The sequence below is a fragment of the Hippocampus zosterae genome, unplaced genomic scaffold (assembly GCF_025434085.1).
Source record: "Hippocampus zosterae strain Florida unplaced genomic scaffold, ASM2543408v3 HiC_scaffold_174, whole genome shotgun sequence".
Classification (NCBI taxonomy): domain Eukaryota; kingdom Metazoa; phylum Chordata; class Actinopteri; order Syngnathiformes; family Syngnathidae; genus Hippocampus; species Hippocampus zosterae.
The window spans coordinates 31,560-55,000 of NW_026262799.1; the positions used below are offsets into that span (position 1 = coordinate 31,560).

Below are 23,441 nucleotides of genomic sequence, written 5' to 3' on the forward strand. Positions count from 1 at the left end.
TGCAGGACGGGGTCAAAGCCCAGCGCGAGCTTGAATACAGGTCGGTAGAGTCATCACACTCTCTCGAGGCGCGACTGCAGGGCCTGGAAGAGTGTAGACAGGCTGACACCAAATTCGAAAGGCTGAGGTACCAGACCAAACAGCTCGAACTTGACAATGCAGAGCTTTTACAGAAGGTGAGTTTTTACAAAAACGAGGCGCAGACGCTTGCTGGAAGGATCGAAGGTAGGAATGCAGAGCTGGACAGGCTTCAAAGAATGCTGTAGGAGCAGACGGCCAGACAGGCCGAGCAACAGGCCCTGCGCTAACGCGACCTAATCATCAAGACAGAGACATCAGGTGACCTGGTAGCCAGACTCAGTAAAGAGCTGGAGGCCAGCAACCTACAATTAGCAGAGCTGCAGTAAAAGCATGCGGGCAGCATAGCACTACTCGCCAGTAGAGAAGGAGAGGGCAAGTACCTGGCCAAGCTGCAGCTGGACCATGACCTGCTGAGAAAGGACATGGCGGCCTAGGCGGTCGAGCACGAGAGGCAGCTGGACAGAATGACCGAGGAGAAGGCCAGAGTGCTGCGGGAGTTGGGTGAAAAGGTGGAGGCGAACTAACGGCTTAAATGCAAAGTCTAATAGTTGAATTGTGACAGGGACAGTCTAAAAGAGGAGTTCAAAGCCAAGCTGATTTAATTGGATAGGAGGATCGACCAGGACCGAGCCGCCTTTGAACTCAAGCACAAGGGTTTCCTCGAGACCCTGGCTGAGAGGGAGGACAAGATCATCGAGCTTGAGTTGCTTATCAAGGAAAGGGACGGGTAGCATGCCAAGACTGTGGCTAGGCTGAGGGAACAGCAGGGCCTGCTGCAGGACGATCTGAGGAGCAAGGAGCTGTTGATCGATGAGGCTGTGGGGCATGGAAAAGTGCAGGTCAGTCACGTAGAGGCCAGCCGGCAGGCCTTACAGTAAGAGCTGCTGCTGGCCAACCGCAGGGCCGACGACGCCGAACAGAGAGTGAATGTGTTAAGGGGCTAACTGGACCTCATACGGGAAGAAAGAGCTCTGAGTCTACAGCGAGACAGCCAGGCCCATGAATAACAAAGGCGGTTGCTCGAGCAGACCTTTGAAAGGGAGAAAGCGGCCATCAGTAGTACCGCTCGGGTGAACTACCAGGCCCTCGAAGACGAGTTGGCGAGGGTCAGGCGGGCGGTTAGAGAAAAGGACGCACAGCTGGAGGAGCTTGGGAAAGCGTTCCGAGTGCTGGAAGGACGGCAGGACCAGCTGTGCAGAGAGGCTGACGGGCGGGCATAGATCGAATGCCGGGGCACAGACAACGGCGTGGACAGCGAGGTGGCCAAGCACCTGTACGAGTGCTACCTGAAGCGCAGGCTGCTGAGCACTCAACAAACAATTTGAATTTCAAATGGAGGAGGAAAACCCTGTGCTTGAGCAGCAGCTGACCGAGAGCATTCGGGAAAGCCTGGCCATGGGGCACCCTGACAACGCCGCCTTCCTGGCCGAGCGGCTGCTGGCCCAGCGCGAGTCCGAGGAGCACCGCGGCTTGCTGGCCGACTGCTACCTGGCCGAGAACAAGCACTTCAAAGTGCTCGGGCTGCTTAAGGAGACCCAGCTTGACAGCAATCGCTACAAACTGGCCATGGCCGCCTTCCGTTGCAACCGCTTCAAGGACGCTGAACGAGCCCTCCTTGCCGGTGACTCGCTCAACCTGCCCACCCGCTTGGATCAGGTTCCCTGTGGCGCTTATGGGCTGCTGCTGCTTGGCGAGGTGCTAGAAAAACAGCAGCGCTATCAGGAGGCCCGAGAAGCCCTGCTTAAGGCGCTCGATGCCAACCCGTCCCTCTGGGTGGCCTACCAGCGACTCGGAAAATTCGTGGAAGGCAAGGTAGGCGACATCATGCAACCCAGCAGCATCTTCAACGAGCACAAGGTGGACCGGCAGCCAGACCGCAAGCGCCGGAAGAGCGGGCCCGGCAAGGAACTGATCGGGTTCCTGCACCGACTGGCAGTGCCTTTCCAAAAGATGTGCGCGTTCGAGTGCCAGGAGGCGATCGAAGAGTTCGAGCGACTGCCACCCCTGCAGCAGAACACAGGCTGGGTGCAGACATGCATAGGGCGGTGCTACATGGAATCCGTCAAATACGCCCAGGCCGAGAAGCACTATCTGGAGGCGCAGCGCCTCGAGCCCTACCGGCTGGAAGGGCTGGAATACTACAGCAGCTGCCTTTGGCAGCTGAAGAAAGGCAACGAACTGTGCCACCTGGCCCACAATGTCCTCTAGAAGAGCCTGTACAGTCCGGAGACCTGGATCGTGGTGGGCAACTGCTTCTCGATGCAGAAGGAGCACGACTGCGCGATCCGCTTCTTCTCGCGGGCCATCCAGCTGCAGCCCCAGAACCCCTACGGTCATTCCCTGTGCGGGCTGGAGTACGTTAGCAACGAGGATTTCAACAAGGCCCGGAAATGCTTCGAGACTGCGCTGAACCTGGACGTGCGGCACTACAATGCGTGGTGGGGGCTGGGCTCGATCTTCTTCAAGCAGGAGAAGTATAATGAGGCTTCCGATCATTTTGCGCGGGCGATCTCGATTAACCCGCGCAACCCGATCCTCTACTCGTTCATGGGCATGACCCTCACCAGCAAGCGCGAGTTCGGGGAGGCTCTCAAGTACTTCGAGAAGAGCGAGGCCCTGGACCCCCGCAACGGGTTGAACCGCTACCAAAAGGCGAACGCGCTGGTCAAGATGCGGCGTTACGACCTGGCGCTGCTCGAGCTAGAAAAGCTCAGCGTGATGATGCCGAAAGAGGCTCCGATCCCGACCCTGATCGGCAAGATCTACAAGCGGACGGGGCAGATCGACAAGGCGCACCAGTACTTCACGATCGCTCTGGACCTGTAGTCCAAGGACAGCCAGAAGATCAAGGGGCTCATCGAGTCCCTGCATCAAGACGGGTTCGAGCCGGACGAGGAATGATCGGATCTTGGTCAATAATGTGTGCGGAGGCCGGGCCAGCGCCTGGCAAGCCTGGCCCGCACATAGCCAAACAGGCTTTCAAGCAGTCCCGCGTTATGCCAACGCTCGCTCGCCTCGAGTTCGTCTCCTATCCGAACCCAGAAGAGGCTGCGCTAACTATTCTCCACAATCTTCGAAAACATCACACTCATCTCGCGGAAGTCCAGCCAGTCAGTTTCCTCGATCCTGAAGCGTAGCACAGTTTTTTCCCGCAGCTCGGCGGTCACTCTCGGGAAGATCGAGTTTAGGTCCTGTCCAAGCGTATCTTCGCCGCCCTGCAGTGCCCGCAGCAATTCGCCCGCCATTTTGTCAAATTCGGGGCACCGGGCTTCTGAAAGTGGGGATGTTTACAGAATACTCTCGACATGGTTGACGTGTTCTTTGCCTTCTTCGAGAATCCACTTTTTGAGTTCGTATAATTTGCGTAGACAGTCTTCCACCTACTCCTTGCAGCTGGCGCAGAAGAGACAGGCGCTGTAGGAGTCTAGTCGCTAGTGGCAGCAGTCCTTGCAGTAGGTTTATTTTTATCGCGCCGGGCGTCTATAGAAACGCTTGCGTCTAGAAGTTTGGGTCTCTTGTCTGCCCAAAATCACTGTTTTTAGGCAGCCCTCCAATTAATTTTCTCGACGTAACTCGGCCTGGTCTAAAAAATATCCGAGTTCCTTGGTGAGCCCGCTGGTCGAGCTAACCGCCCTGCACTCGCCCGGACAATAGATACGCCTTCTGCTGGGCAAAGAAGGCACGATTCTCTTGCTTTTCACCATTAGTTATATGATTTATTATCGGAGTATTGGATTATATTTTTTCTTCGTTAAAAATTCCTTTTCATCCAAACGCAGAGGGAAGCCTCAGAGGCCAGGTAGTAATATTGAAGATGTGGGTGTTCATTATTTTATATCTTTTGAGAAATGCTCTTTTTTCTCGAGATCTCTAAAATTCTTTTTCTAATTTAGGATCCTATTAAAATTTAAGAAAATGCGAAGATTCAGGAAGCGCTCCTCGTTTAGGCCTGTTAAATCCTGCTTGTTCCCCGCGAGACCTAGGATCTTTTTCCGTGAATGTTCTGATAATATATGGAGGATGTCCTTCCATGGACATTTCGAAATACAAAATGGGGATGTGCAGCGAGGACACTAGCCTGGCCAAGTAACATGAGTATTCGTTCGAGACTTTCGTGCTGTATGGAGCGCCTTTCAGAGGGTTCAACCAGCCCCTGCGCTACCTGCTCTATCTGACCAAACTACCTTACAAAGAAGTCCGGTACCACAAGATTGCAGAATTCCGGACCGCCTTCAAGCCGAAATTCAAGCTCACGTCGCTGTTCCCACTCGCCGAGTACAACAACACCCGGATCTGCTATGCAATCCCGATCGCCATGTTCATTACCAAGCTGACCAACCAGATGGACTTCCTCGGCAGGTCGGTCAGCGAGCAGTGCCGTAACTACGAAGTGCTCCTTGAAGTGCATGCGCTCATGTGGCATGTCAAGAATCTCAACTTGGACCACATGGTCCTTGCTAGGCGCGTGGAGTTTGAGAAGGAGCATGGGCCTGACATGCAGGCCTTGCTGGGCTCGGCGAATCCCTTTCTCAACGGCCGTGCAGAACTTGGCCTTGCAGATTTATTTTTCTACGAACTGACTTTTTGGTGGCTGGGCATCTTCGAGAGCAAAGGCGAGCTGCGCGATCAGGCAAGGGCCTACCAGTCGCACTTCCAGAAGGCGGCTGCGATCCGACCCTACCTGGACAGCACGTAGTTCATGGAAAAGCCTTTCTTTTGTCCATAGGCGTACTGGGTGCACAGCTCCGTGAATGCCTTTGTGAAATGACGGTCAATTCGTGATCGATATAATTCGCATGTCCGAAATATTCAGGTACGAGAACCAGTTCATCGCTCGATTCCCGGAGGGCCTGGCCGAGCAGATTGGCAGGATGATCGACAACAGCGAGGATGGACAGATCGAGATCACTCCTGAGATCAGAAAAACTTCGGAGGGGCTGGAGGAAAGTTCCTTTGCTTTCAAGGTGGGAGAGCAGCGGCTCCGGGGTACGATCATGGACATGCCCTGCATCATCGAGTCCTTCAAGACCATCGACAACATCAACCTCTTCAAGTCCAACGACATCTCGCAGATGGTGGTTGTGCATGATCCTGCAGAGCATCCTCCTGAAGAGCACGAGGAGTACATAAAGGACAGACACGTCCGCCGCAGGATGATCAGCGGCGTAAGCACGCCCATGAAGAACGTGCGAGCACGATACTTCAAGCGCAAGCTGGACGTGGACCGAGCAGAACTGCACGAGGTGGAGAAGGAGCTCTAGAAAATAGCGCAAGAGATTGCCCCAAACAACAGGGAGGATAAGGTCCACAAGCCCAAGCGCAAGTACCACAAAAAGGTGTGATTTAATGGAAATCAGCATCGGCCTGGCCGCCATCCACGCCGCCCCGCATTACTTGGCCGAGATGGGCTGCCAGTCTCTGGAGACAGTGGCGCTTGCGCCTCTCTGTCTGCTGCAGCGGCTTGGCATCGCTATCAGAGGGTGGGTTATGGTCACGCTGGGGGGGAAACTGGCCTACCCTGTCCACCTGCTCGAAGACGAGAACCCATCCGACCCCAACCTCGTCTCCTTCCACAGCCTGTTCTGGGGCAGCCTATTGCTCAGTCAGTCCCGGCTGTCCTAAAATGGGTTACCATCACAACCCCAGCTCGCACCCTACCGGCGTGCGGACATCCAGCCGGCCAGGAAAGTGTATATCGAAGGGAAGGGAAACTGCATGGTCTACCCAAAAGGACTCCTCTTTCTACGGAAATTCGTAAGGCTTAGACTCAAAGGTGTTGGGGTGCTGGAAGGGGTTTTCTGTGAGGAAGTGGGAGTGGTGGTTGCCTTGGAAGGTGGCAATGACAAGATCACAAACCAGTCTCCTCTGGCGCTGCAGAGCAAACTGTTTAGCTACGACGAGTCCACAGAATTCGTTTTCACAAGCACGACCATGCCAACCAATCTCATCCTTCCCTTCCGCAGCTGGTCATAGCCAGCCAGGTCCACGTCCCTCGCCCTCCAAATTTTCAGTCTGCCGCCCTACCCGTAGCTGAAGGAAAGATTGCAAGCAAGCTGCGCCGGCAAAGGAGTGCAGGTTCTCGAGAGGAGGGATAAAATGGCGGTCTGTCTTTTTCTGAAATTGTTTTGCCTTGCCACCTGCAGGTTCTACTACAAGATCAGTCTGGACCTTGAGCCGGACCCGGCTGCCAAGCTGACCGCAGTCTTAAGCTCGTCCCTCGAGCCTTGCTTTATCCACGTGACTTCTTCAGAGCGGCTAGCTGAGCTGCCCAGTTTCAGTCTCCTACAACCGCAGGGGGACCGGCTGGTCGTGCTAGACAGTCAGCTCTCAGACTACCGAGTTGTCGACTGGCCAGCCATCAGCAAGGAGGAGATCACCAGTATATACCGAGTATTGCTGAAAGGCGAAGACATCACAGCTGAGGAGAGCTAAGTGCGGCAGCTGGCAATGGTGGCCAGGAGCGGTGGGTGGAGGGTGGTCGAGCAAGTTATCGAGGAGCAGCGGGGGCAGACTGCGGGTCAGGTGCTGGAGGCGATGCTGGAGCGCAGCAAAAACCGGGATGTGCTGGAGATCAAGTGGTCAGACGTGGGCGGACTGGAGCAGGCCAAACGCTAGATCACGAACACTATAATGCTGCCGTAGGAGCGGCCCGAGCTGTTCTCGAGACAGGTGCGGCCCCGCACAGGTATCCTGTTCTTCGGCCCACCCGGTACCGGCAAGACCCTGCTCGCCAAGTGCATCGCCAGTGAGTGCGGGATGAGTTTCATCTCGGTCAAGGGCCCCGAGCTGCTCAACATGTACGTTGGCGAGTCTGAGAAAAACGTCAGGGATGTCTTCGCTCGGGCGATCAAGGCTCGACCCTGTGTTCTGTTCTTCGATGAGCTGGATTCTCTGGCGCCTAAGCGCGGTGGTTCTTCTGACTCGCATTCGGTCACGGACCGGCTGGTGGCACAGCTGCTCACCTCTTTAGACGAGGCGAACGCTGAGGGCGGGGTTTATGTGGTCGGGGCGACCAACCGGCCTGACTTGCTCGACCCAGCATTGATCCGACCAGGTCGCTTCGACAGGCCAGTATACCTAGGCTTGCCGGACCAGCCCGCCCGCCGATCAATTCTGAAAGCCCAATGCCGAAGACTACCGCTTGACCCATCCATAGACCTGGACGAGATTGGCGACCGACTGCCTGAAGGACTGTCAGGGGCAGACATATATGGGCTGGTGGCAGCCGCGTACCAGGCGGCAGTCGCAAGGACAATCAAGGGACTGTAGCAGGGGGAGGATGTTGCCACGACGGTGAGCCAAGCGGACCTGGAGGAGGCGGCGGGGTCGGCCAGAAGCACGGTGAGGGCAGACCAGCTGGCCATGTACGAGAGGATCAAAGCCAGCATGCAGTGACCAGATGGATTGGTTAGGGAGGGATGGTTGATTCGTGAGGATACGATAAATGATCAACAGCCCGAAAAGTGACATCCAGAGGCTGCAGCGTGAGATTCGTTCGGTTTACTCTTACAGGCAGCCCTGCGGCGTGGACACCCGCGATGAGGACCTGCGCCAGGCGGAACTCAAGGATCTGTCGCTCGAGGAGAACAATCTGGCCCGCCTTCGCGAACAGAGGGCCAGTTTCGAGGAGTTTAAGAAAGAATTGGAAAGTAAGGAGGAGCAGCTGGACTCCTGCTCGCTTGAGATCGCCCGGCTGAAGGTAGACGTTGAGGAGTACCATGCCTACAAGAGCCGTTTTTAGGCTCTGTTGACAGACTCTCAGAAGGATAAATTTGAGCTCGACCGTCTGCGCAAGGAACGGGACTAGCTTCAAGAGACCCTGCACAGAATCGAGCGCGAAAATCTGAAAGAAGTGAACAAGGGACTTCATAGAGAACTGATTTAGGCACGGGGGTGTCTCGACCGCGCCGCCAACCGCGAGGAGCAGCTCCAGAAGGCTTTGGTCCAGGCCGACCAGGACCGCGCCGACTAGGCCCGCAAAAACGAAGAGATCATACACTAGCTCAAGACCTAAAACCGGTCAGGCAGCAATGAGAACGTCCGCCTGCAGCGGGACTTGCTGGAATGCAAGGAGGATGTAGCCCGGCTTGAGCGCGAGAAATGTAATCTCGAAGACGAACTGGTTGCAAGTGCAGCTGCTTTGGAGCAGTCCAAGCGCCAGGTCGAGGAGCTGGAGGGTGTGGTTGAAGCCCAGAAGCAGGCGGAGATGGAGCTGTCCCGAGCGCAAAGCCAAACCGAGGTGCTGCTGGAAAAGGAGCGCACTCAGCGCTAGTTGGAACGCAAAAACAACGCGGATGTCAAGGTCAAACTCGAGCGGCAACTGGCCGAGCGCAAGATGAAAGAAAAAGAACTCAATTCGTGGATCAGTGAGGGCGAGGCCCAGGTCCTGCAGAGCGAGAAGGCTCAGGACCAGCTCCGGGTGGAGAATGGGTAGACTGCTGACCAGAAAGCAAAGCGCCAGGCTGGCAGACTTGGAGAAACGGCTGGAGAAGGCGGAGATGAGCAACCGGGAGTTGAAAACGCAGGTGCAAGACCTGGAGGGGCAGGTGGCGTGCCGGGACCGGCAGCAGAGCGAGTAGCAAAAGCTGAGCCGGGGGCTGGAGCTGACCCGGAGCGGGCTGAAGACAGAATGCCGGATCGAGGTGGACCGGATCGACGCCCTGATTTCAGAGATAAAGGGCCGGCGCAGATGATAAAAAATCAGACTTTGATCTCGGCGTGCGAAAAGAGGTCGTCGGGCTAGTTCAGCTGCACCAGGCTCCTCAGGAAGTCGGCCTTGCAGTGGGGGTTGGACAGCCTGCTCCGGATGAAGTTGTAGATCAGGATGCAGTCCTCAGCCTCCAGCGAGGCCCGGCAGGTGGGGCAGTTGCGGTTCTTCTTGAACCAGCTCCCCAGACACCCCTTGTGGAAGTAGTGCTTGCAGTAAAGCATCTTTATTTCGATGTCCTTGCTGAACTCCTCCAGGCAGATGATGCAGCAGTCCTGCTCCATGCTGCGCTCGTAGCCGATCTAGTCCAGCTCGCCGAATCGGAATGTCGGGAAAAACAGGTCCAGGTTCCCGATCTCCCGGTTGTTCCGGTTCGTCAGGCTGGCCCGCTGCTGCACCTCGTGAGTGTCTTCTGTGGACTTCTTGTAACAAGCGTAGGCCACTCCCATCAGCAGCGAAGTCGAGAGCACGCCCACCAGAATATAGACAATGTAGGGCCAGAACTCGCCTTTCTGGAGGCTGACCTCCAGCAGCAGCAGGCCGGACCCCGCCTGCTCATGCTAAAGCATGAGGTACAGCTTGCCCATGACTGGCATGCTGATCTTTTTCGACTTGGTCAGCGTTTGGTTATAACTCTGCGAGTAGGGGGTGGCAGGGGCCTCATAGTTCGCGAAGAGATGGACATGCTCGATTCCGCTCATCTGCACGCTGATTTCAATCTCCTCGCTGTCGATAAGACTGCCTGTGTTCAGGACGAAATTGTTGATCCGTTGATAGGCCGACGTGACCTTCTCGAGTGTCAGCTCGGTGATCGGCAGCTCGCACAGCGTGCCGGTGGACAGCTCTTCGCAGGCGCAGCTCTGTCTGCCCATCTGGCAGCCACCCGGACAGAGCTCGCTGCATGCCGGGCTGGAGCTAGTCTGAACCTAAAATTCTAAGCGCAACTAGCCTGATTGGTACAGAGGCACCCCTCGAACATAGATCAGGGGAAACGAGATTTACGAGACCAGCACGCTCAGCCACTGCTGACGGCTGCCGCTGACTGCCGCTTATTTATTCTGGATTGTTTCTTCCGCGATAAAATGTTCGCTCTTCGAAAGCTGCAGGATCGGGTACCCCAGCGGCTAGGAGAGGGGATACTGATACCTCATGACGATGTTCAGGTAGTCAGAGGATAGCTAGTTGCGGTTGATGACCAAGGCCTCACCAAGGCTCTTGCGAAAGGTCGCCTGGTACGACGCCGCTAGCCCTGCCAGCCAGATTACCACAAGCCACATGTTCAAATCGATTATTAATAACTTAATAAAGAATTTGACTGTTGAGTTGACCCATAACGAAGGAGAGCTTGCTGCGAGCATCACCCCATGCCTGCTTGATTTCTGCCTCAATGACAAATTCCCTGGTTTTTTTATTTGTTCTATTTGTGGCTTTATAAAATTCTGATTTTGAGGTATCTTTAATCACTCGATACAAAAATGTATGCCCAGAATCATGCTAGCTTTGCTAGCACCTGGTATCCTCGTCTCCAGCCCAGGCTCACACGACTCAAGCAGAAGTACCAGGAAACTCGACTAAGAGGGTTGTCTTCGCGCGCCCTTCAGAGCAAGGACATTGAGCTCTCGGTGCTGGCCAGCGGGTACTCGCGTGAGTCAATGGGCACCCCCATATTCCGCCCCGGTGAGACAGGCAGCAGTGAGTACCTCTACGGGCGGCTGCTAGAGGTGAAGCGCAGAATGCCCAGCAAGAGCAGCAGCCGGACAAGCGAAAGACGGGGCAGGCCGGGGCTGAAAGGAGGAGGCTACCATGGCCCCACCACCCGTAACTGGGAAGTGGAGGGTGACCACATTTATTTCAGTCAAGTCAAGTACAGTCGCAAAGCATGAATCTTTTTTATTTGGTATTATACACCTTTTAAATCGTGAGACTTGTGACATCTTTAAACGGCAAGGTTTGGACCACCGCGCCTCAGGAAGCTGGGGTGATAACAATCTGCGGGTGGGGTCTAACGCCAGCGATTTTGGGGAGGACAGTCTGCGAAAGAGTGCATGGAGGACGGGCAGGCCGGGCCTATAATATTATCTACCACGATTTAAATCTTGATGTCCAGAAAAAGAAAATTTTGGATTGCTGAGGTACTGTCTTCATTAGGAGGATGAGCAGCTCAGGAAACTGGTGGCTGCGCGTGGTGAGGACTGCTGGCAGCTAATCGCCGCAAACATGCCTGGCAGGACGGCGAAGCAATGCCGAGAGCGGTGGGTGCACAATTTGAACCCCAGACTGGACAACTGCTCCTGGACACCCTAAGAAGAGCGCAGGCTCTTCACCCTGCATCGGAGATACGGCAATCGGTGGAACCGCATCGGAAGTTATATTTCCAACCGGTCCTGTAATCTCATCAAGAACCACTTTCTGACCATCCTCAGGACTTCCCTCCGCCGGGTCGCCAGGTTCCTCAAGAGGCCGGCTCTTTTCAAGGCGATCGCAGGGCTCCGTCCTGCCGCCCTGACCAGCTTGTTCAAGAAGGTGCCCTATCAGGCCTTTGCAGTCGAGCTCGAGGACAAACTCATAAAAGCTTATCACAACGAGCCGCTATAGATGGACGCCCTGTTCGAGCACGGGCTTGTCGACGTTATTTAAGAAATGTCCAAAGGCCAGAAACAAAAAGAGTAACCTCAGCCGGAGCCTGGCCACCACGCGGAGATGCGCATGATCGAAAGCACCCTTTTTTCGAACCTAGCCACCGACCCGCCAGACATCAGGCTGGACACCGCCCTGGAAGTCGGATTCACCCAATTTCTGGAGTGATTTTTATCCGCATGTAAACATGCTGAATTCTGCTGAAGTGATAAATAGGAAATCAAAGATGTCAAACCCAGTCACCATGAAGCGCTTGACCAAGGAGTACGCGATCCTCAAGAAGAGCCCGCTGCCTAACGTGCTGGCCCGGCCCACTCCTGACAACCTCTTTCTCTGGCACTTCGTCATGTTCGGCATGAACCATCCCTTCACCGGCGGCTTCTACCACGGCGTGGTCATCGTCCCGGAGGAGTACCCTTTCAAGCCCCCGAACATACAGTACAAAACCCCGAACGGTCGGTTCAAGACCAACTACAATGTCTGCATGAGTTTCACCACGCACCACCCCGAGTCTTGGAACCAGAACTGGAACATCGGGATGATGCTGACCGGCCTCATCAGCTTCATGTTCGACAAGGAGTTCGCGGACGGGGAGATGAAGACTTCTGACGCGGAAAAACTAAAGCTGGCCAAGGCCTCTGTCGAGTTCAACCAGAAGGACAAGGAGTTCCTTCAACTCTTTTACGAGGATCTTGACGCCATCAGCTTTCCTAAGCCTGCGGTAATGCCGGCCAGGCTCGACGAAAAGTCGGCCGAGCAGCTTGCTGCAGAGCAGCGGGAGGTCGACCGCCAGCGCAAAGAAAAGCAGCGGGTGGATGACTAGAAGCGGAAGGCCGAGCAGGTAAACCAGAATAAGAAGGATGATTGCTGCGTAATATATTGATCTAAATTATCGCAATCAGTTTTGTACAAATTTAGCATTAATAAGGGGCCCATTTTCTGCTTTGCGTAGTTTATCAGGAGGACCTGAAACTGCCTGGCTTGGCTGGTGGGGGAGAACGTTTGATATTAAATTGGGTCAGAAATGGGTAGAAAGCTTTGCCTAGGTATGCAATCTACGTTCAAGCCTGGACCTCACAATCTCCATCGGAAGTTTGGCAACCATTGTAAAAGTTGTAAAGCTCAGATTGGCAGTGATTACCTGGGCAATCAAAGATACCGAAAGGCAACAAGCAGGTAGGCAGAATTGTGACGTGCCCGGATGAGCAGTGACTTGCTGGAGTAGATCGAGAGGCACAAGGGACCTAGCTGCTGAGATACGTTTTTGGCATGGAGGTCAAGGATACAAGCTACAAGTGATGGGCATGATCACTTCTTGATGTCGTCTTTGGTCCTCTCCCGGACTGTTATAACAGAGCCTTTGACTGGCTTGTCATTCAGCCCCCGGATGGCCTTCGAGCAGTTGTCTTCCTCGTGGTACCGCACGATCCCTTCGAACCGCGACCTGCCGAACTCGTCCTGGAGAATCCTGCAGCTTTCGAGTGCCCCGAACTAGCGGAACAGGTTCTAGTCAGAATGGCACGTTGAACTCCTCGTTGGTCATGTCAGGAGGCAGCCCCTTCACTAGCAGCGTCTTCTTCCAGACCCGCTTGGGCTTGTCTGTGTTAGGGCGATGGCGGTCCCTCGACCGGTCCCTAAACCGGTCCCTGGAGCGGTCCCTGGAGCGTTCGCGCCTGCGATCGTGAGGCCGATCGTGCGACCTGGAACGGGAACGGCGGCGGTAATACTTGCGGCCGTGGTTCTTGTCCTTGAAGTCGGGCCTTTGCTGGGGACGGGACTGCTTGGCAGTGAGCTTGCGCTTGGCAATTTCCGCGTCCAGGTCAATCTCCATGATATTAATATATCGAATTGAGCCGCCGGCAGCCTATTTAAATTGGGTCAGGCCTAGTTCGCGACTGCATGCTTCAGCACCTTCTGCAGCTCGCTGTAGATGTTCATGACGCCCGACACCTCGAAGGGCTGCTCGGTGCGGATCCACACCTCATCGTTGAGGCTGGAGGAGGTCACCCTCAGCATCAGTGAGGTGTTGTAGACCTCGAGGCGGGTGATGTTGCGGTAGGCGATCAGCAGGCAGGGCAGCATGCCGTCAGGCTCCAGCAGCACCACCCCCGAGGGGCCAATGCCCAAGTACATGCACTCAGTGACCTCCAGCCCGTACTGCTGCAACAGCTCAAACGTCTTTTCATGCAGGGTGATGAAATAGCACGTGTGCTCGAAGAACCGGTACTACCGGAGGCTGTTGAGCAGGGCCATGGAAAGGCTCACCCGGGGGCTGGCCTGCACTTCGGCCCGGGCTCGTAACGTCTTGTGGAATTAGTTGGCCTGTCGAGTGATCTTCTATCCTTACTTCGCGAGGATGTCTGGGGGCACGGTCTATTCGACATGGACGGGGCTGAGGTCCGAGGCCAGCCCTTGGCAGAGCAGGCTCCAGACAGCCGCCGCGAAGGCATACCGAGAAAAGGGCAGCCTCCACTTCTTGGCCTTGATATCGCTGAACAGCTGGCTGGTGATCAGTTAGGCGCGCCTGGGGTCCTGCCTAAACTCCTGGTTTTCAATTTAAAGAGGCAAGAAGAATACCTTGCGGAAGAGCAGTCGCGGGGCCTCGTAGCCGAACACCACCTTCTTGAAAGAGTCCAGCAGCGAGGACTGGTGGACTTTGCACTCCTCCAAGACCATGAAGTAGGGCATCGCGAACTCGTCGATGTCCATGATCCGGGACTCCCGAAAACTGGTGCGCAGGCAGATGCGGTAATCCATGATGCACTGCAGGCCCAGCTCGTGCTCAAGTCGATGCAGGAGGTTGATAACCTTGGTGTAACGGTCGATTTCGATTAGGACTGGCTTTCCGTCCGGCAGGTGGACGGTCAACTGGCCTGCTGACTATCTGGGAGTGTAGTCCTCCTCACGCAGCCAGCCTAGTCGCCCTCGCCGGGTGTAAACCTCTCGCAGGATGCTCTGCATGCCACGGGGCGGCCCCTCCGGGTACTGCGATACGCACTTCTTGAGGAAATTGGGCAGGATCCCAAGTCCGGCGTGGAGGATCGCCTCCGACTTCTGCATGATCTCCTTGTTGGTAAAGGCGAACTGCAGGAAATTTTCAATGGCAAGTTTTCGCAGCTCGATGGTCTTTTCCTGGTAACTGTTCAGGAAATCCTTTTTGAGAGTGTGCGTGAGCTGGCCTGGGTGCCTGGCAACCAGCTGCTTTTCGAGCTCCTGGAGATCCGAAAACCGTTTAAAAATGAGCTCTCGCGACTCACCCTCCTGGAACTCGATGATGTAGACAGTGTGCTTACCGAACGACTGCGACAGCATTTGCTAGGACCCGACGACCCGCACTCGGACGAGCTTGGGACCCTTGCTAGTCATGAGATCCGTGAGCAGCTGCACAGTGCTTTGCTTTTCCTTGAGGCCATCAGCCCCCTCACCGTGGAGGAGGGTGAGCTGGATATGCTTCCAGGTGACGGCCACCGCGTTCTTGATGTACTTCCCGTCCTCCAGCTCATCATAGAGAAAGCAGTCGTCTATAGGCAGTCTGCTGACGGCCTGCGTCTCGAGGCGGCTGACCAGCAGCAGGTCGTTGAAGAAGTAGGCTTTGCACTCGGCCTCGCGGGTGCCGGCCATCACCCTCAGCCGCTTCTCAGCCACGTAGGTGCGGATCTGCTCCCGTGAGAAGTTGTTGACGATGTCCCCGAATTCCAACTCGAGTTCGGCCAACCGCTGGTTGTTTATGATTTTGCCCAGGCTCTCGTCGTTCTTCTCGTTGACCTGCCGGAACTGCGCCAGGATGCGGCTGATGTTCGGGTAGTCAGGGTGGTCGGGACTGGTGCACTTCAGGATGTCCCGGAAAAAGAGGTCGTACTTGCTCGGCCGCTGGAAGGGCTGCGAGTACAGCCCGAAGATGTCCAGCCCCTTCCACTCGGGCGTGTAGTTGTGTCCCTCCACGAACTTTCGGAACCTCTTGTTCTCGCGGATCAGGCCTCGCAGGCGCTCTTCGTTGGTCTGGTAGTTCTGGAAGAATTCAAGGTACAGCTTGAAGAAGCTGATTATCACTGACATCGCAGGCCCGAACAGCTGCTGCGGAGAGCCCTTCTGCAGCTCGACCAGCAGCGTCCGGTTTAGTTCCAGCAGACTCGCCACAGAAAACAGCCGGTTGGCCGCCTCCTCTCCAAGGATCATCCCGGCCTGGGCCCGTATTTGATTAAGCACAGTCAGGGTGCCTATGTAGTTCTCCTCGGAGGTGATGAGCTCCTAGATGAGTCGTTTTTTGCGGTAGGCCCGCTTCTCCTCCTCGCTCTGCTGAGTTTCCTCTAGCATTACTTATACTTATGATCGCTAATCAAATATGGGTGGAGCGAAAAGCACCCCGAAAATCTGGCCCTCTTGCCTTGGTTAAACGAATTTTTAATTTTAAAGAAGACAATAGGTGAGACTTGATCTATACATCGAGGCAAGGCGATAGTACCTTGGCATTAATTGCCAGTCGTACAAGCTTTCGAAAACTATAGTTCCATATTGAGAACCCGTCCGCTACATCCGACGAAAAAAGGTGAATAGGAGTTCCTTACCCTCTTCCCGAGGAGTCCCTCGCTTTGAGTAACAGCTAATCAAAAGGGAGGCCTAATGTCTGGCTAACTAAATAATCAATTTTCGATCTCCCAAGTCACACATTTCCCTCATATGACCCATGATCATAGATAATTAACCGACTCGACCAGGACCCAGTTACCAACACAGTAGGCGGGTGAGCATTAAAAAGGCATAGCCATCGTTTTTCTATGCTTAGTGGAAAATAGGTTGCTATAAATAATGGACATAAATTTAAAAGTTATATTTTATTTGATGGAGGAGAGCTACAGCAACTTCAACTAGCGCTGCATCTGCGAAATCTGCACCTGCGGCAAGCACCACTGTCCGCATCCTCGGCCCAAGGGCGAGTACAGCACCAGCTACAAAGCCAGCTATCAGAACCTCGAGATGCCCAAGGCGCCGGCCCCCTCCTCGCCATTGCTGCAGGCCGCCGTCAAGCAGACCGCCGTCCCCTTCGAAGGCTAGTCCGAATACAAGAAGATGTACAAGCTGCTTGAAAACCCTGAACTCTACGACCGCCAACGCAGAGAGGCCATCGAGGTGCACAACCGCAAGCACCACGAGCTGCCCAGGATGAAGTTCGAGGGCGAGAGCTCTTACCACCAGAGCTACAAAGCCCCGGAGATCGCCCCTCCTCAGTTCGAGAAGGTCTCTGCTCCTCTGGACTACGCCGTGCCTCTGAAACGGGTTCCCTTCGAGGGAGAGAGTTCTTACAAGAGCGACTACAAAAAGCGGGAGGCGGGAGGGCCCGGCGGGGTCGGAGGGTCGTCAGGCACCCGTGTTCAACCCTAACGCCTATCCCAAGCAGTCGGTGCCGTTTTAGGGGTCATCTTCCTACAAAGATGCGTACGTTAAGCCAGCAGTGCAGTCCCCCGTCATGGCTCAGAAGACAGCCCTGCCGATTTCAGACATGGCTCGGCCCGCAGTCAAATTCGAAGGCAGCTCAAGCTACAAAGACCACTACGCCAAGAAAGAGGCGCCGGCGCTGTTCAAGCCTGAAGAGCATCCCTGTCCCTGCAGCAGGATGAAGCTGCCGAGCGTGAACTACACCGACCACGAGCACCTCAGCTATAACTCCCAGAAGCGGGTGTTCGCTTGACCTCCCAACCATTGATCTCAGTCAACCGACTCCTCTGCTGCCTTGCCCCAGCGGATCTGCTGCCGGGTCCGCAGCTCCCGGAGGATGCCCTCGTGCAGGGAAAGCTGTGCCACGTCCGCCTGCAGCCGGGCTGCGGCCCTGCGCAGTGGGCCGATTCTGTCCTCGCTGCTTTCTCCACCTGCCTGTCGAAGCTTCTCCTCGACCAGCTCCAGGTCGGTGGCCGCTTTCTTGTACTGTTCGAGCATCACCGCGATGCTTTCATTGAGCTTGGCAGCCGCCTCCAAATCGTGCTGGGAAGAGGCTGTTCGCTCCTTGTGCTTGGCGCATAGGCCTGCCAGTTCCAGGTTGATGCGCTTCTCGAACTGCGTGATCCGGGAGAGGCTGTCCATGCTGTCTTGGTAGATAGTGGAGCAGACTGCCTTGATGTCCTGCTGAGACTGGCTGAAAAACTGATGAACTTGGGACTCGAAGGGGGGCGCGTACCATCGCAAGATGCGAAAACCTGGATTCTCGGAGGCCTCCGACAGTGAGTGCGGAAATGGCCTGCAGCTGCTTCTCGTTGCGCATGATTTCCTTCTTCCAAAGCAGGGGGTCGACTGACGGCTCTATGAAATCCTGCTTTTCCTCGATGTCCTGGAACCTGACGAAGAGCTGGGGGTCCATGCCGGGCACGAAAGCGGCGGTTGGCCACCACGGACTGCTCGGCCAGGTCTGTGGTCAAGTCCTCAGGCTCCTCCTCGCTGCCAGACGAGTAGTTCAGTTCTCTAACGGTGTCATCCTCCTGGTCCTGGGAGTGGACTGGGGGCTTTGAACTTGTACTTCTGTCGGAGCAGCTCGTGGTTGAGCAGCTCGTTTATCACGAAGCACACGCTGTCCCCATGCCCGCTCTGCAGATCCTCTTGCGGGTCCAGCTGAACCCCAAATGCGCTCAGGTCTGCGAACAGCTTCTGGGCGGCGCTGGCGTCCGCCTCGTCAAGCTGCACGTGCACGCGGGTGGCGGCCTTCTCCAGCGAGCAGGTGCGGAGGTTCATGAGGAAGTAGGCCAGCCGGGCGAAGTAGAGGAACTGCTCGGGCGCGGGGTGGGGCAGTGCGAAATAGTATTTGTGGATGGGCCTTTGCTGCAAGGGGGTGCAGAAGGTTCTCTGGTAAGGCATGGCACTGCTGGTAGTTTAGCATTGTCAGCTTCACGGCGATATCCTCGGAAACGAGCGTAGCCTGGTAGCGCCGGGGTCTGCGGCGGACCCGCCCGAGCACCTCCCTCGCGCGGTCAGCCACCTCCGCGGCAGCGATGCGGCGGGCGGGGGTCGACCTGGATGGCACTGCCGATGACTGCCGACAGCTCCTGCGAGAACCTATCGCTAATATCCCGAAATGCGCCTCTAGTGATGTTCTCGAACAAGTTCTCGATGCTGATCTTCTCGCGGTCATTGCGGAAAGGACTCTTTAGTTCGCACAGCTCGTAGATAATGCAGCCGAGGCTCCAGATGTCGGTCTTCATGTCGTAGCCGTCGCCGTTCAGTAACTCGGGGGGACATGTACAGGGGCGTGCCGACTTTCGTGACTGCGCAGATGGTCTCATGGCTGAGCAGTCGTCCCAAGCCGAGGTCGCCCACTTTGAGGTCGCCGTCGTCTCCGACAAAGATGTTGGCGGGCTTGAGGTCGCGGTGGATGATGCGCTTTTCGTGCATGTGCTAGAGGGCCGAGGCCATCTGCAAGGTGTACTCCCAGATGCGAGTCTCCTCGAAGGTGACCCCGGCTGCCTGCTTCTCCTTGATGACCTTTTTTGAGGTCTCCCTTCTCGGCCCACTCGGTGACGATGACCAGCTCGTTGTTGTGGACGAAGCTGTCCAGGTAGCCGATGATGTGCGGGTGGTGGAGTTCGCGCATGATGTTAACCTCGGTCAGGCACTTCTCCCGCTCCTTGGAGTCCTTCTCAAAGATGCTGATCCGCTTCAACGCCACCTGCGTGCGGTCGGCCGTGAGCGCCCGGTACACCGTGCTGAAACTTGCCCTGGCCGATCGGCTTCTGCAGCACGTAGCTTCCCAGCTTACCTTGCTCCATCCAATCTTAGATCAAACTTGCTTCAATAGAACCGCGCTTGGCCTAGCAGCACTGCCAGTCGACGTTTCCTGCCCGGGTCCAGCTGCGCTTTCTTGCGGCGGGTCTCGGCAGCGCTCCCGCGTTGTCCCGCTAGCTGCTTCAGAACCTTCATGCTTGGGTTCCGTCTCGTGCGTGCCGTGTTTCACGGCGACCAGCTGCGTCGCAACCTCCAGGTCCTTCCGGCGAGGCTCAGGTGTGAGCTGCCAGTACCATGACTGGGCCAACCTTTTTCTCTCGGGGTTCTCTTGTTCGGTGTAGATGACCGGCTTGATGCGAGTGACAAGGTTGGCGTTGAGCTGCTGAGTAGCTTGCTTGACCGGCGTTCTGCTCCCAGTCAGAGAAGGCAGCTACAGCTTGGCCTGGACCTCAGCCGAGCTGCGATGCCGGATGTGGGCCAGCCTGGACTCCCGCTCGCGTTTCAGCTCATTGTATTTCTGGATGGGCATGATCTCACCATACTCGTTGTAGACGAAATGCGGTAAAGGCACAAGCCGCGGGCGGTAGCCTTCGTGGCCGAACCCCATGATCATGGTGCAATAAAATTATAGGGGTTTTCAAGGAGACGTTATTCAGCTAGCGGGGGGACAAGGCGCAACCTGGCCTTCTGTTATCGTCAGATGGAGGGCTGAGACCCAGTACAGCCCGCTATGGCCCGGAAGGCCAATTATCTGTTAATTTCATATTGTTATGCAGAGTCAGAGGCGGTCGCCCTTCCTGCGCAAGAAGGCGCCCGCAGGAGATACCCTGCCTTTCAGCTACCGAAACGGCACCGAGACCCAGCGGCTGTCGAAAGAGGAGCAGCCACTGACCCGGCGCAGGCATTCAAACAAGTACAAGCCGGAATAGACTAAAAAAAACGGGCAAGGGCAAGAAGAGAGCCAAGAGCAAGCCCGGCCACAAGGAGCGCAAGAGCAAGGAGCGAAAAAGCTGTGAAAATCGGCTGTCCGACTGGAATGACACGGTCAAAGATCGCGGGAGTGTAAAACCCTCGCAGGAAGCCTGAGTACAGGATCAAGACTGACATCTCACTGGACCGCCTTGAGCCCTTCTAAAAATACAAGACAAAGCAGCCGCAGGACACAGTCCTGCTCAGGCCCTCAGCTCCGCCCCGCTTCGACTACGACGTCTCCGAATAGCATCTCAAGGCCTTCGGCCGACAAGTGCAGTCAACAGCAGTCGACCGGTAGCTGCAGACGTCCGATTCTTTGCTCGTGCAAACGCAACCGCAGCCTGGAGCAATAGATAGAACGGATGCGCGAAGAGGACCGAAGGAGGTGGGCGGGGACTGGTCTAGATCCTCACCAAGGCGCCGGAAATGGGGTCAGACGAGTTGGTCCGGGCGCTGACCTTTCTGGTTCCTAACAACGGCATATCGATCACTGACAAACACCTTCCAGAACATTTAGGGACATCATCGATCTTGAGCATCTTTAAGAAGACTGTATCCAGCCAAGCCGGAAACTGTACGAAGAGCCCATCCACTCCTCGAAAAAGCTGCTTCCCTAGCGGCCGCACTCCTTCATGGAGGATCTGCAAATGGGCGATGATCTACGTAGGAACTTATCCGGAAGGGTCAGCGACAACCAGTCCTACTCTAAGTCGATCCGGTCCTTGAGCAAGAACAATTCGCTGCTCGATGGTCTGGAAGGAGCTATGCTGAGCCCCCGTTCCAGCCACCCCAGCTCGTTCAGTCAAAAGAGCCTGTCCCAGCCTGGAAAATTACCCAAGGCTATTGAAAACCTCGCTGACGCCGAGCCCGAAAGCAACCGGTCACCTGAACTGGACATACTGCTGTCCTCAGGCAAGGGCGGGACTTACAGCCTGAGCGAGTTCATGAAGTTCCACAGAGCAGAGCCAGATTCAAAGGAACTGGACCTCACCTCCCAGAGGCAGCTCGAACTAGAGTACTAGATTTCGGATCAAAGGCTGGCTGCAGAGCTTTAAAGTGGGGCAAGGGACCCTGAAGACTGCTCGTATGAGTTGGAGCTTTAGAAGGGCAACGCTGACCAGGACAGCAAGGAAGAACTGCTGATTCTGGATGGAGAAAGCGTGCTCAAGGAGTAGCCGCCGGCAGAGGCTGCGCCAATGCCTCTGTGCAACTGCACGCATGGGGAAGTGCAGCTGTTCCTGGACGAGATGCTCAACTTCGTGATCCTGCACTCGAAGATCGAGGAGATCGACCGGGCAGTGCGGCAGCCGATCGGGTACTCCTTGCCCAGCTTCATCCAGGAGTACCGCAAGTCCGAGCGTAATACCCGGAGCGACTAGGAATAGGACGGCAAGTTCGTGATCGAGTCGAAGGTGTTCATCGACCTGAGCAGGGACCTGATGGCCCGGGGGTCTTCCATTTACCGCGGGCACACCGAGGAGAGCATCGTCATGCAGCATGCCTTCAACCAGGCCATCTACGACGCTCTTAACGACATCATCGACTTCTGCAGGCCGTATGGCACCCCGCGGCCGGCCGATCCTCAGGCCGATGGTCACTCGGTCCTCCTCAGCCATCGAAAACAGGGCGGTCTGGAGCACAGTCGAGCAGGCGCTGCTGCGGTTCAATGGCATCAGGGCGGGCAGGGTAGCCGAGGAGGTGGTCACAGAGGACGACTTGCGCCTGGCAGAGATTTAGCTCTACAAAGGGCTGGAGCGACTGCTCTCGAGCGAGCTGGAATGGGACTGCTTCCGATGGGGCACCCCGGAAGAGTCCCGAGACGGAGCAGCTGCTGCTGCTGGGCGAGCAGGTCTGGCGGAAAACTGCTCGACCAAGAGCTGGGGCAGCTGATGAACGTCCTGTGCAGGTTCGCATGAGTATTCAGATCATCTTGCGTGTCCGCAACAGCCGCTTAATCTCGGCCAGCTGGCAGTAGCTCATCGCCACCAGCGTTAGGATCGCGATCCCGCTCAGCCAGTAGATCCGCCGCTCAAGGCCCAGCACGGATTCCTTGGAGGCCTCGATAAACGGCTGCTTCGAGTCCAGGATCCGCCCCACCTGGTCCATCAGCTACAGCATGTGCCGCAGCTGGCCCTTCACCAGCATCGTGTCGTCCTGGTCCGCCAGGTCGGTGGTGTCATGCAGCTCGATCCCGTGCGAGAGGGTGATGTTCAGGGTCACGGAGAAGGCGTTTCTCGTTGCGGAAGCAGAAGGAGTACTCTCCAGTGACATCCACATACGCATGAAAGTCGAACTCTTTGACCTTCTCCTCCCCAAGGAAGGTGTTTTAACTGCGTGATCCCCACGTAGAAGCGGGCGTTTCTCGCGAGGGTGCACGATCAGGCTGAGAGGCTCGTCGTCCCGGAGAAGCTCGGCCACGCAACGCTTCTCAGCGGGGGCGAGCACCAGCACGAAGTCGAAGGCCACTGCAGCGTGCAGCAGGCAGAGCGCGAGCATTAAATGATGAGGGTCATTCTTCCTTGTTGATCTAAAGGATGGGCTGAAGGACGTGCGCCATGTGGGGCGTGTAGGGAGCGTTTCTTGTACCGCAGGTATTCCTTCTTGATGCTTTCGGCGGTCTTGAACCTTTTGATGTCCTCGGGGCATTCCAGCGAGTAGTAAGGCAGAAAGTTGACATCGCACTTGCGCGCGATCATCGCGTCCTTGCGGCTCTTCTCCTCCAGGCAGTTCAGGAAGTTCTCCCGCAGGAACCTGCATTCGTTTATGTCCTCGATGGCTTCCACGAACTCGACATTCATTATTGCGAATACGATGGATCGCCTGGTCGTCGTCCATAAGGCCTTGATCGAGCTGTTCGACCGAGCCAAGACCTTCCGTGCCCAAGGAGTGCGTACCTGCATGGACCTCAACCACCCTGCACAGCTGGCCCCCGCTGCTCCGCAGGCTGGGAATGAAGGTGGCTGGTTCGTTGGCTGTTACAGAAAACAGCGCAGCCCTGCTACCACAGCTGCTCGAATTCAGCCGGCAGTTGGGGCTGACCATCCCTTAAGGGTACCTACTGGCTAGAAGGCTGCAGCGGGGAAGCAAAGCAGAGTGCATCCGTCTTGGCGAGGTGCTGTTGGGCATGGCTTTACACTCTGATTGCAGAAACGAGTTTGAAGAGGCTCTGGGTGGTCTCACTGCGGGATCGAAGTCGGTGCTGCAGGAGGCGCTGGGGAGACTGCTGGGCGGGCCCAGCGAGCTGCAGGTGATGCGGATGCGGGTGGAGGAGCTGTGTGACTAATTGGACCTAGGAGATTTCAGTCAGGCCTTCGAACAGCGGATACAGGGCGAGGGCCTA

The 23,441-nt window shown here is 56.1% G+C and overlaps 2 protein-coding genes across 2 annotated transcripts; both read left to right on the top strand.

The window, feature by feature from the left end:
• The first annotated feature begins 1,413 nt into the window (after window positions 1-1,413).
• Window positions 1,414-2,982, top strand: LOC127594507 (uncharacterized). Its single transcript, XM_052056368.1, is given in 1 exon segment — window positions 1,414-2,982. A coding segment is annotated over 1 exon segment (1,569 nt).
• An 8,687-nt stretch (window positions 2,983-11,669) lies between these two features.
• Window positions 11,670-12,248, top strand: LOC127594508 (uncharacterized). The gene has a single exon (XM_052056370.1). The coding sequence runs from the start codon at window positions 11,670-11,672 to the stop codon at window positions 12,246-12,248; it is 579 nt and encodes a 192-aa protein (XP_051912330.1).
• The last annotated feature ends 11,193 nt before the right edge of the window (window positions 12,249-23,441 follow it).

Coding starts and splice junctions, on each gene's coding strand:
- LOC127594508 (XM_052056370.1), top strand. CDS start 11,670: ATGAAGCGCTTGACCAAGGAGTACGCGATCCTCAAGAAGAGCCCGCTG.